Consider the following 14018-nt stretch of genomic DNA (forward strand, 5'->3'; position numbering starts at 1 on the left):
CCTTTTCCAAAGTGAGTGGAGAAGGGCGAAACCCTTTTGAAAAAGAAAATGGAAGGCCCTCAATCCGTCATCCACTTTAAATGCATGAAACATTCATAAACTTATCTTTGCTATTTGGAACAGTCTTCATCTTTATATAATTTATTTATTTTAAAAAATGCGTTTTATTTCACTCATCGCAGCCTGTGCAGAGTGGAGTACAATATTTGGGATTTCTGCAGAATGTTTCTTTCTGGATTCACTGCTGACAGGACCAGTGGGTTTGCTGCAGCAGGACATCTGAAAAGAGCAAACTTTACTGCCCGAGCACCACCCAAGAGTCGCTCTACAGCTTGGTGTTTTGTGTATGGGTTTTAGTAGCTCAGTATCCTGGCCATGCAAAAGAGGAAGACACTTTTCCACACAAGACTTAAAAAAAAACAAACCAGCGGCAGAAGTCTCCACAGAACAGGAGTGAGAAATCCTAGCAGTCAAGCCAAGTGTTAATAAAATGCTGAAACCACATCACCAAGTAGCTCTTTTTGACCACATAATAAGTTTTGCAGGCTCTCAAGCACAGAGTTCAGCAGCCCTTGCCCAGGACTGGAATAGCAGGTTTTGCACAGGTCCTGGCAGTTAAGCAGGGAAAGCTGGCACAAAAGCTTGCCCTGCACTGAAATGCACTGCAAACAGCAAGTTGTGGCAGAGGACACAAATTTAACTTAGTGCTGTTTCAGCAATTAATTAGCCTTTATTGATAGTCTGCTCTTCGTTTCAGGTTGCTATTGGTGCGATAAGAGGGTGTGTGTTATTAGCAGTTATATGATACCCCTAGGCGAGATTACATCAAAACATTATACTCAAAATGTCTCACTGTATTCTAAATACAAAATATCTATCCCTTTTATTTTATAGCAATATAATTGTTTTATATTTTCATCTAGGCTGCTTAATCAGAACTGTTTCTACTGGGTTATGGTCATGTAAGCCTTCATTCACAACTATATGCATAACACCCTATTCCTTGTCCCAATCTAGCACAGTCAGCCCTCACCACAGATGTCCCACATTGGTGGCGAAAGGAGCCCTTCACACTTAAGGTCATCATGGTATGCCAGTACAAGACAGCCCACTATAGGTGGCAGATCACCACCTAAGGAGCAAACAGAAGGGGATCACCCTTTGGGTAGATACATAGTCTAGGTATGGAAAGTGGTGACAAAGGTGTTTTGGATAGTTTTAGGTTGGGAGGGTGGAATGTGATTCATTTATTATGCTATTTTATTGTATTTGGAAACACTATATTGTGCTGTGTAGCTCTGCCCCACCATTTGCAAGAGTGGTGGTTTTGAAGTTGGATTACTATACTTTGAATTTTTGCATTGATTTTATTTTTATATTGAAATTATTTAATGTTGTAAACTATTCTGGAGCAACTGTTTGCAAGACATCTATAAATGTAAAAATGAAATGAAAATCACAGCTTTCTCTGGAACCTGGTATAACTATACCCCGAATGATGGCCACTAGCTGCCAGCATTATGCAGTAGCCATTATTCTCTCCCTCTCTAGGGGATGTGAATACTACCTCTGCAGCATCTCTAGTTCCAACTAGCTTGGGGAATAGAAGCAGGACTCAGGAATCAAACCCATGTCTTCTGCCTGGCAATGCACAGCACCATCACTGAGCTTTCAGGCCACAATTATATATCATTATTGATTCTAATTTTGTACTGAAGCTTTAAAAGTTTGATCACAAAATGATTCAGCTTCACTGTGACATCTGTACACATTTATACTAAATAAAAGAATCTTGGGAGTAGGAACAATATAATATGCCAGACAATGAAATCCTTCTACTTCTATGCCTAATGCAGACAGCTTTGCTGAATTAAGAAACTTAGGCACTTAGGGATGACAAAGCTATAGCAGGGAGATTAAATGAATTCTTTGCTTTGGTATTCACTGAGGAAGATGTAAGAGATATACCCATGCCAAAAATGATATTCAAAGGTGATGATTCAGAAGAACTGAAACAAATCTCAGTGAACTTGGAAGATGTATTAGGGCAAATTGACAAACTAAAGAGTAGCAAATCACCTGGACCAGATGGCATACATCCCAGAGTGATGAAAGAACTGAAAAATGAAATTGTGGACTTGCAATTGGAAATTTGTAAACTATCAGTAACATCATCTATGGTACCTGAAGACTGGAGGGTTGCCAATCTAATGCCATTGTTTAAAAAGGGATCAAGGGGTAATCCAGGAAACTACAAACTAGCGAGTGTGACATCTGTGCCAGCCAAAATGGAAGAAACTATCATAAAGAACAAAATTGCTAAACATAGAGATAAGCATAGTTTAATGGGACAAAACCAACATGGATTTAGCCTCTCAAATTTGCCTCATTGTTTTGAGGGCATAAATAAACATGTGGATAAAGGTGAGCCAGTTGATACACTATATCTGGATTTCCAGAAAGCATTTGACAAAGTCCTCATGAGAGACTTCTTAGGAAATTAAAATGCCATGGGATAGGGGGCAGTGTCCTATTGTGGATTGCCAACTGGTTAAAAGACAAAAAACAGAGAGTAGGGCTAAATGGTAAATTTTCCCAATAGAAAAACGTCAATAGTGGAGGGCACCAGGGATCTGTTCTGGGACCTCTGCTTTTTAATATATTTATAAACGACCTGGAAATGGGAACAAGTGAGGTGATCAAATTTGCCGATAACACAAAATTACAAAACTGGGAGACTGAGCATGCAAATGGAAAATGAAATTTAAGTGGAAAAGTGTAAAGTGATGCACAGAGAAGAGCAATCCAAATTATAGCTACATAATACAAAGTGCCACATTAGGAGTCATCATTCAGGAAAAGGATCTAGATCTCATCATTGATAATACATTGAAATCTTCTGCTCAGTGTGCAGCAGCAGCCAAGAAAGCAAACAGGGAATATTAGGAAAGGAATGGTGAATAAAACAGAGAATATCATAATGCCTCTGTTTTGCTCTATGATGCGACCTCATCTTGGATATTCTGTGCAGTTCTGGTCACCATTTCTCAAAAAAGATATAGCAGAATTAGATAAGGTACAGATGAAAATGATAAAGGGGATAGAACAATTTTCCCTATGAAGAAAGGCTAAAGAAGTTAGGACTCTTCAGCTTGGAGAAGAGAGAGCTGAGGAGATATGATAGAAGTCTATAAAATAATGAGTAGAATGGAATGAGTAAATGTTAATCAGTTGCTTACTCTTTCGAAATATTCAAAGACCAGGGGACACACAAGGAAGTTACTAGGTAATACATTTAAAACTAATAAGAGAAAATTGTTTTTTACTCAATGCATAATTAAGCTCTGGAATTTGTTGACAGAGGATGTGGTGAAAGCTATTAGTGTAGCTACATTTAAAAAAAGTTTGGATAGTCGGAGGACTCTCTAGCTCCGTCAGGTCAACTACTGGTGCAGCAGGTATGCACGGCGGCCAAAATGGAAATTGCATCCCATTGGAAGAGACCCCTGCCACCTACGCCGTCAGAGCTACTCAGCCGTCTGGATAGCACCTGCACCTTGTATCGTCTTACGGCTCTGAAATATCACCGCCTGCCCAAATTCCACACAATATGGCAGCCCTACATCACATGGAGACCTTTGACATTCATCCAGCCATGATTGGTTGATTTAGCTGCTTGCCTATGGCCTGGAACTGTTTTGGAGTAAAAGCGGCGGAGGTGGCGATGTGCCAACCAATTTCTTTAATTGACATGCGGAGGGGGGGGGGATCAATGTCAAACATGTTAAACACCCTGTTGCTTGTATGTTTCTATTCTGTTATGCTTCTTATACTGATCTCTGCTTCAGGTGGCTGTACTGGTTTACTATGCTGTTGTTTATGTAGTCGTGTTCGCTACAGCGATAATAAACTTTCAATTTAAAAAAAAAAAAAAAAAAAGTTTGGATAAGTTCCTGGAGGAAAAGTCCATTAATAATTATTAAGGGAGAGTTGCAGAAATTCACTTCTTATTCTTGGGATAAGCAGCTTGGAATCTATCTACCCCCTCGGATCCTGCCAGGTACTTGTGACCTGGCTTGGTCACTGTTGGAGACAGGATACTGGGCTTGATGGACCCTTGGTCTGACCCAGTATGGCAAGTCTTACATTCTTATGTTCTTAAGAAAAAATAGAAATAATTTTTGGAAGACTATCATATCTTGAAGCTAATCATGCACATAATGGTCTTATGCCTATACAGTGTCCAAAGCATAATCTACAAGATATTTCCAATTGTTATAGTTATTTCTGATCATTTGTTGCTATGAGGCATGTCTTAGCTAACAGCCTCCACAGAGAGACTTAATTTTGAAATACTGAATTGGTGCTGGGTTAGTTCCATCAGAAATTGTTCAGATTTTGCAAACAAGATAAGTGACAAACTCAGTAATCAGTATTACATGTAAAGAAAACTATAAGAAAAATAAGAAATAGCTAAAACAATTGGAAATATATTTCTTGTAGCCAGATGATTATATTGTAGTTGCTGTATAAGCACAAGAGCATCAATTATTAATTAAAATAACATATCCTGTGCCCTCCAAAGTTTGGGGCAGGTAACATAAAAACTTACTGTACATAAGAGTGAGTGTAAACAAAAACATTATAACAGTAACTAACATATGATTGGACAGACCTTATTGGGGGGCTGTAGACCAGTCATTTGAGATGACATGATGAGCAGTGTTAAGAACTCGAATTAGGAGGTAACAGGTCCTTAAAGGCAATATTGAAAGAAAAGGTCTTAAGGGCTTTCCTGAATTCTTTTGGGTCGTCGATGCAGCAAAGAATATATGGGGAGTGAATTTCACAGGGTTGGGCCTCCAATTGAAAAGGCTCGTTCACTAGTGGAGTCGAGTTGTGTTGTGTGTTTCAGGGAGCAAGAATTTCAAGAAGCTGTTGGTTGAGGAGTGGGGAGTTCTGCTGGGGGGTGTATATTTTCAAGGCAGCACTAGTCCATGGAGATCTGATGAAGTGAATTAGATTGTGGTTGGTGGACAATGGAAGCTATCGTATTGAATTCGCCAATGGAGCGGGAACCAGTGTAGGGAGAAAAGAATAAGGGATTTGAAGTCATGAATGTTTGTACCAGTTAAGATGCAGGCAGCAGTTCTGGATGATCTGAAGGGCATGAGTTGTGTTTTGAGGTAGTCTGGTGTAAAGGGAATTACAATAGTCTAATGATGAAAAAAATTAAAGATTGGAGGACAGTTCTGAATTCAGTCAGGTTTAAGGTGACACAGTAGTTTAAGTTTTGCAAAAGGGCTCTGCATTATGTATGAAATGTTGGGCTTCATGCAGAGTGGATTATGTGCAGGACTAGCGTCAGAATAGGATGGTCTTCAAAAACTATTTCTATTTTTTCTTAATTCAGAAAAGCTGTCAGCACTAGGCACAGAAAGAGAAGGATTTCATCATCTGGCACCTCTGTATGCGCTTACCATTTTGCTGGCTGGGTCTTGTGATGTCAAGACAAATAAGTGATGCTATCTCCATGATAGCTCACAGAATCTTACTAGTCAATCAGCTAAAATATAATTATTTTTAAACATTTTAGCAGAAATATTGCTAGCCACCTGCATTCTCCTGGGGTATCACATCAAAGGAAGCATCAATTTATATAGTAATAATTAAACTTGCTCTTATATTTAGGTTTTCAATATTTGCTTTTAAAATTAGTAGAAAGTACATGAACTAATTAAAAAAAAAAAAAAAAAAAAAAAGACTAGAGGGCAGCAGAGGCAACATGAGAAATGGATATTTTGCACCATTTTTGCTTTTCTACTTACTGTCTCGTGGTTTGTGAGTTAAGAACTGCCAACCCCCCCTTTTTTTTTTTTTTAAATTTAAATTTTTATAAAAATTTTTTTTTAAGTCATTCACAGGCTCTTTCTACTGACAAAATCTGTCAGCTCCTTATCCCTGCAAAAGGCCTGGACCAATATTTTTTACTCCACTACTGCCACCACAACATTCTCCTAGGCACTGTTTCCTCTAATTTTTGAAAGGCTACCTGCATAAAAATTTAATTTTGTACAATTTTTTTGTAAGCTGAGTTTAAATTTGTGTGATATGAGCCAGTATAATGCAAATATCAGGATTTCTTGTGTGCGGGGTTCATGACCTATGGGCACGCACACAGCTTAGCAGGCACGGTGTTCCCAGGCCCAGCATGCTGAGCTAGGTACAGCCCAAGAGCATGTTATATGGGAGTTTCTTACTACAGTGCTAACATGCAACTACACATTCTGCCAACATGTTTAATGAAAAGGAATATAAGAAATTTAAATCAGGAAGGCAGCCTCTTCAAGAAAGTCTCAGCATGTTCACATTCTCCAACTGTTGGGAGTCCTTTACTAGGTTATTTCTTCCATGCACATTTAATTTACAACTAATGCCTATATTGAAGTTACTGAGAACTTGAGTTCCATACAGTTGTGTAGGCTGCAAAGAAGACCCATGTTTTCTTGGAATGGTGAAATTGTTTAACTTTTTTTTTTTTTTTTTTTAACAGGAAACTATTCAAGATGATTTAAGAATAAAACTCCCTCCTTTTCTTCAGAAGACCAAGTGTTTTCTCATCCCTAGGCCTAACTTGCGTCATTTCTCCTTATGTTTCCACGTGTCACGTGAGAAGCTGAATTCAGGGCCTGGATAAGAAGGAAATTGGATAAGAAAAGGTAAAAGCTGTTTTAACTTTGCATGGGGCAGTAAGAGATGCCAACAGGATGAAATAAGGAGAGAGGAATAAGCAACTGGGTTGTACCAAAAGGGTTCACCTACTGGTTCAACTTCAGGAAGATGCCATTTTGGCTCAGACATAGCATCCATGGTTCAAGTTCAAAAGGATGAGAATCCCCAGATAATTCCAAAGGGCTAATATGTTACCATCAGCAAGGTGCAAGTTTGTCTGATGCCAGATGAAATGGAGGAAAAAAAAAACCAGAGTAAATTATTTCTTCTATGGCCAAAGGGCAGATCCTTGGGGCTTTCTTTACTTTGAAAGGAAAATTTATCTAGCTGTGTGCATGACACATTGTAGTCTGTCTTACAGTGCATACTGCTGAAGTCATTTGTCTTGAGATTGACAGATTGGCTGCTTGTGAGTAGTCGACTGCTTGTGAGTAGACGATTTCTGGACATAAAAAAGGGCCACATATTTTGTCAAAATCCCCCCCCTCCCCCCCACTCAGTGTTTATACTGGAAAAATGGCCCTTAAGGCTCCAGAATCTGCTCTGGTCAGTCAGTCTATTGGTTTAAGTCTCTAAAACACTGATCACATCAACTACAGGACACAGCCAAAGCCTTGTTATTTAGTTCTCTGTGCACCACACCTGACTTTAAATAAAAAAAAAAAAAGAAAGGGGAGTTTTTAATGAGGAAATAGAGCACAGTACTATTATCTTGATGTTTGGAATGATTTTATCTGAAATGTAAATAGCTAAATGCTACAACAGAAAAGCATGACATAGAAGAAGAGAAAAACATAATCTAGGGCATGCAGGTTGGGGGTCTGAATAAGAACATAAGAACTTAAAAGTAAGAACAGAGGAGGGAAGTGAGAAGCATTTGGAAAAGTCAGGGCTAGGCAGAGGCAATGAGCAGACCCTCCGGACAGCATACAGCCAAGGCAGTGGGCAGACCAAAAGAAAGGCTACATGGTCCAAAGACCGTGATTGTATCATTGAAGGTGAAACCTGGGAAGTTGCACAACGCAACTTCCCAGGTCCTTTCTTGAAGTACTACTATGCCGTAAACAGTACACATGTACGAGTACACAGAGTATGTAGGTATGCATGTACATGTCTTTTTTTTGTAGTTTCTTTTTCCATGCTTCTCTGCTTCAGAAAATTATTCTGCATTGTATCAAATATGAGCTCAGTTTATTTCTGAGACAAACTCGTTATAAAACCAGCCCCTTTCTCCCAGACACCTCCCCTCACCGTAATAAATTCTGCAAAAGATGGTATGAGAGTGGGACCATGGCCAGTGCAGATACTTACAAAAAGGGATATTATGTCTCTTAACGCCGCCATCATACCCACAGACTAATAAGGGGCAACACATTCGTTAACTATGATGTAAGATATAGAGAGAGAATGACAGCTATGCACATTAACATGATCATGAAAAGTCTGATTTTTTCTCTGATGTCTAAAATAACAAGGCAAAACAAAAGAAAAAACATTAGCTTAAGTGAACCAAATACCTCAATAGAAAACACAATATCTGACCACTATAAAAGCAGTATGATTTTTTTTCTCTTCAAAATTAAAATTGCCCTCTTTTTTTGTTTTTACGGGTTACCTTAATTTTGGTTGTTTATTTTGCTCTACAGTTCTATCACAATATTAGCTCTTCACTCGTGAGGTTGCATCAGGGGCATTCAAAATATTTACACAGGCCAGATAGAAGAATGGGACCCAAGTTTTTTTTAGGAAGGGTGAAGCTGTTTTAATTTCATTGTCCCTAAGCCTATGTCTTTTCTCCTTATACTTCTACATGTCATGTGAGACGTGAGATCCATTCCCTGGACAGAAAGCAAATTGGGATGAAATGACATGGCAAGAGTGTTTCAGTCACCCTTCCTACAGCTGCCACAGGGCTAAAGGTCACTTTGTTTGTGATTTATAAAAAGATACCAATCGGCTCCATTTGGTTATGTATAGACTTCTTATTCCTGTTTTTCTTACAAAAGTCAGAATTGCAAGTTCCAGCACGGAAATGAAGGATTGGTTTAGCTCTGGTCTGAAACAAAATAAAGAACGGTAGACTTGCATCTGAGATGGGAAGAAATGCTGGAAAACAAAATTTGGGAGGATGAGGCCCTTATCACCCTTATGGTGATAAGAGCCCAATCTTGTGACTGCTTGGCAATGTTGCTATATCACCACCTTTGATACAAGTTTGGGTAGACATAATTATAGGAAATGTGATACTATATTTTGTGAAAACAATAACTTCCCAAGCCCTGAACCCATCACTCCAGTTACCATGCAGTGCTTTTAGCAGACCCTCTCACTGTCTGCTGCCAAAGGTAAAGGCCCAACCCATGACACACTCCTGCCATCTGGAATGCATAACAAGAGTTTTGGAATGCTTAAGAGGGTTTTTGTGCCTCACTTGTGCGATTTATTATACATCCTCCAATCTCCTTTTACCTATTTGGTTACTATGGAAGGAAAATAGCTGGTGACGCTCAAGCTGGGCTAACTGCTGGTAATACTGGCTGGCAGGTACCAACATCTGTGTATATATGGAATTCCCTGGGATCTCTTACCCTGTATACAGTGATCTCATGTTTAGAATCATAATGTCAAAGCTCATTTACTTGGCTTTGGGTTTAAATGTTGTGACATCTGTGCAAAGCTGGATTTCTTTTCCTCTTTCCTCCCATGAACTTGCATGCTCTCAGGGAAATGAAGGGGTTTACCTATCCAGGTGAAATCTCAGCAAAACTAATCCTACAGCAGTGATTTCCAGCACTGTTCAGACATTTGCAAACGATCAAGGGGGAAGCCCCTTTTCTATCCAGGGACCTCTGGCTATGTTCTGTCTCAATGTAAAACTGGGGAATAAACTGTCTTGGTGTAACCAGAAGTGAATGAACAGTGTGACAGGAGTAGGCTGTACCAGGAAGCCACTAGGCCAGGGGTGACCAGCTCTGGTCTTCAAGAACCACAAACAGGTCAGGTTTTCAGGATATCCACAAAGAATTTGCATGATAGATTTGCATGCACTGCCTCTCTCTCTCTCATGCATTTTCATCGTAGATATCCTGAAAACCAGACCTGTTTGTGGCTCTCGAGGACCGGAATTGGCCACCCCTGCACTAGAGTACGGGTGTTGGGCCCTCAGAACACAGCCTGCTTCAGAATCTCTGGCTGGGTCAGACTGTCTTCCTTATCCCTGGGAAGGGCTTTGGGGTCTGCCTATGGTTACAGTTATTTGCAATTTACATCTGAGGCTGAGGGTAACCATTCTGATCAGACTTCTTGAGTGTTAATGATTTCAGCAAACACACACACACATCTAGGAAACAGCCATGACATGCCAAAGAGCAGCTACAGTAACCCAGCCTCCTACTCAGAAGAAGCTGAACCAACATCATTGGGTTAATGAGGAAATACAAAGCTAAATTGCTTTGTAAAAGACGACCCTTCCCCTCATTCAGAGGCAGTGGGAAGGGAGAGATGTATGACTCTTACCAAGAGCAAAGATGGATGCATGCAAAGGGTAAACTATGACTGAGTGTAACTGTTGAAACCAACCACAGAGGCACCCGCCAAGATCTCTTGTGCACACCCTGAAACAAAAATGCACACGCAGCATAGGGACTGCTTTCACGCCCTACCAGACTTGCTCACCTATGTCAACCCTGGCACTGATGTAATAATCTTTAATGTGGCCAATGGCAAAAGTATGGTTCAGCTGTTTATATGTGTGTGCAGTTTAAAGCAGAAGCACCGGATGCAATATAGTTAGTGGTATCATCATCATAAGTCTTCATTACACTTTCATCCCCTAGGCCAAAACAAACAGGCTCCTACTTCTTAGCCATTCCCATCACTATCGTTCCAAGTTAATCAGGGGTACCGCTGTCCTGTTTGGGCTCAGCATTACCCTGATTGTACCTAAAAAGCTGATAAGTGACCTGAAGGGGAGAAAGACACTTTACAAACAGGAGACCAGACCTTTTATACCACATAAATCCCTCCTATAACAGTATTAACAAAACTACAGAAAATTAGATATATAATTGGACAAAGGAGATACTAAAAGAGGACTGAATACAAGGAAGACATAAATTGATAAATTGAGGCGCACAGGCAGTACTGCTGCTTTAAAACATTCACACAAAACTAAGCACAATGCACTCAACATCCAGGCTTCAACAGGACTGCCAGAGAACTCAGCAAGGCTCTCTGATGGTCTTTTAACAAAGCATAAGAATTATCCTGATCTTAATAATGGTAATATATAAAGAGGTGAGCAGAACATTAACCAGGTAAAATTACCCTGGTATCTTTAGCTATTTAGCTGCACTTGCCCGAATTAGTCTCCTGCTGAATATACTTGCAAAAAGTAATTTTAGGATTGTGATTCCCTTGACCAGATTTGCATTCCTAAATGTGTGCAGACAGCACTGAATATCTGTTCTGTTACATTTAGGCCATTCCCCATACTTCCCCCCTACCTAGCTAAATTTTATCCAGGTATGAAACTACCCAGATAAAACTAAACTGGACTTGGGGGGGGGGGGGGGATGTTCAATTATAGGTTTCTTCCAGATATATTAAAAGCTGCCCAGACAAATCCCTAATGAATAGAGATTTCAAAAATCAAAGTTAGTATGAAGAAAGATCGGCTGTCTACAAGCAGCAATTGGTACCCATGCCCGAGAGATGCCCCTGGCACAGCCTACATATAACCGCCAACTGAAAAATCCAGAAGGACTTCATGTCTAGCAGATGACATTCAGATGCAAAGAAAGCATTTACCACCAATGCCATAGACTTCTAAAATATGCAAATTATCAATGCTGCAAAGTGACACTGTACCAGAGCTATTCCAGCATGTTCTACAGACTGAATGCCACCTCAAGACAATGGAACCTCTTTCATACACACTGCTTTCCATAATACCCATGTGACAGCCATGTGCATTCCTAGATTCTCTACCCCATTGCAGACAGCTGTTCTAAATCAATTCTATGTTGCAGATTCCTGCCGAGATGTCAGAATCTGATGTCTGTAACACCACAATCTTTCTGACAATCACTTTAGCAGGTGAAGAAAAAAAATATCAGACAGGAAACATTGATTGAATTTATCTTCTTGTCACTTCTGAGGTCACAGTTCAATATGCTTGGCTTAAGAGAAGAACAGGATTCTACCCAGTTTCACACAGTGCTTTCTATGTGGAAAACCAAATTCCTGCCATTGATGTCATGGTCCAGGTAATGGCTATAAGCCAACTCTTTCCATCTCTGCTCCTATCCAGTATATCAATTACCAGTAGCAAATTGGCTTCCACAGTGGCTATCTCTTGTTCCACTGCAGTACCTACGTCTAAACATGTAGTTGATCATCCCTGACTCCTCTGTGCATTGTACTACTTTTCGCCAACCAATCAAGTTGTCTAGCACACAACTGGCAATGGTGAGATTGAGGGAAGATGAAGCAAGGACATGGCAGAGTTCAGTGGAATAAAATGCATCATCGAGTATGGGTGGTAAATCCTTTCCTAGAAATTCTTGACTACAGGGCTATGGACAGTTCTTACTACAGGTAGCTAGGGTGACACTGCCCAATCTGCTCTCCCCTCTTTGCTGCCAAACACCAGCATAGTGTGACAGAGTTCCCTTTGCATATCTATAGAGCAAAACTCCCTAAGGCACTATAGTACAGAGTTGACTGACATGAGAGGGCTGGGGATAAAAGGCACTGGGGAGGGTGGAATAGGAGATCACTGGGAGTGGAAGTAGATGGGCTTGACACGGCCGGAGAGAATCTTGGGGACCTGTACAGAAACAATCTCTGCCATCATTTCAGGGAAGTCCACACTGACCATCTGAGCCTTCACAAAGAGGTCAAAGGTAAACTGGTGCAGCTCCCGGGCAATCTGAAAACAAAACAGCACAAAACAGAATTATTACATTTAACAGGGCAGGTTCAACACACACACAGACAGCTGAGCGGGTTCATGGTATCAAGCAAGATCTCCCCAGGCAAACATGTAGCAAGTATAACAACCAGGAGGCTTCTCAGATTACCAGGATATAAACGTAGTGAGGATATCTTTTAAAACACTTAGACCTTGAAGGACAGGAGGGCACATGGAAATGTGACCACATTCAAACAGTGCAAAGTAAAAATAACGCACAATAGGCAAACCTTTTACTAAAAAGGAAATTCTAAAGCGAGAGAAGGTTTATTCTCAGGAGTAACAAAGAAATATTTCTTCAAAGAAAGATTGCTGGATACATGGAACAGATTCCTAGTAGAAGTGGTGAGGGCAAAAATGACAGCAGATTACAAGAAAGCCCAGGATAAGCACGGTGGATCCTTAGTGGTGAGAGAGTGAGGGATAAAGCAAGTTTGCTTATTGAAAATGGTGTTCTCATAGACAGCAGGATGAATTAGCCATGACTGGGTAACTTCATCTGATGGTGCCTGTTGGGTCCTGTTCTTAGCTCACAGAGCTTTTGCTGTACTGAGCTGGCATCGCCTTGAGTCCTTTAGTTGATTTTAGAGCTAAGTTGTAGTTAAGTAGTTGATTCCCCAGGGAGGCAAGCGGGCCCCGCTGCTTGGGACTCCCTACATGTCATGGCTAATTTATCTTGTCTACGGAGAACAATATTTATGGAAAGAAAACTTACTTTCTTCACTGACAAGCAGGGTTGAATTAGCCATGGTATGTGGGGAGTCCCAAGCAGAGGACTGCAGCGGAGCATTTTCTGAAAAAGCAACCTGGACCCTACCGTGGAAAGTGGACTACCGGGTGAACAGACTGTGCAAAACTACTTGTCCAAATTTATCGTCACTTCTCTATAGATTGCTCAGATGTGAAGGTGTGAACTGATGACCCAACTGCAGCTTTCCAGACATCCTTGTTAGGTATGGCTCATAGATGAGCTACTGATGTAGCCATGATTCTCACTTGATGGGCCTGGATTCTATAATCTTCAGGCCAGCAAGCACACAATGCGTAATACAGGACAAAGTGTGCTAGGCAACTGCTACACTCAGATGGCTGGGATTGTAAGAGTTGAATAGTTGCAATGTCTGATGATGTAGCTGAGTTCTCTTTTGGTAGTAAGCCAAGACTCTCTTACAGTTCAATGAATGAAGGGCTTTTTCCCCTTCATGTGAGTGCAGTCTTGAAAAGAAAGTGAGTAACATGATGGTTTGATTTTTATGAAAAGATGACGACACCACCTTTGATAGAAATTTGGGATGGGTGCGGAGCACTAGTC

At 40.5% G+C, this 14018-nt stretch overlaps 1 protein-coding gene across 1 annotated transcript in view; it reads right to left on the reverse strand.

The window, feature by feature from the left end:
• Positions 1-6472: 6472 nt before the first annotated feature.
• Positions 6473-14018, reverse strand: part of AR (androgen receptor) — a 475175-nt gene continuing 467629 nt past the window's right edge. Inside the window, exon 8 of the mRNA XM_029607286.1 lies at positions 6473-12664. Coding sequence (XP_029463146.1) covers positions 12509-12664 — 156 coding nt within the window. The 3' untranslated portion in view covers positions 6473-12508. The remainder of the gene's footprint in view (positions 12665-14018) is intronic.

The sequence above is a fragment of the Rhinatrema bivittatum genome, chromosome 6 (genome assembly GCF_901001135.1).
Source record: "Rhinatrema bivittatum chromosome 6, aRhiBiv1.1, whole genome shotgun sequence".
Taxonomy (NCBI): domain Eukaryota; kingdom Metazoa; phylum Chordata; class Amphibia; order Gymnophiona; family Rhinatrematidae; genus Rhinatrema; species Rhinatrema bivittatum.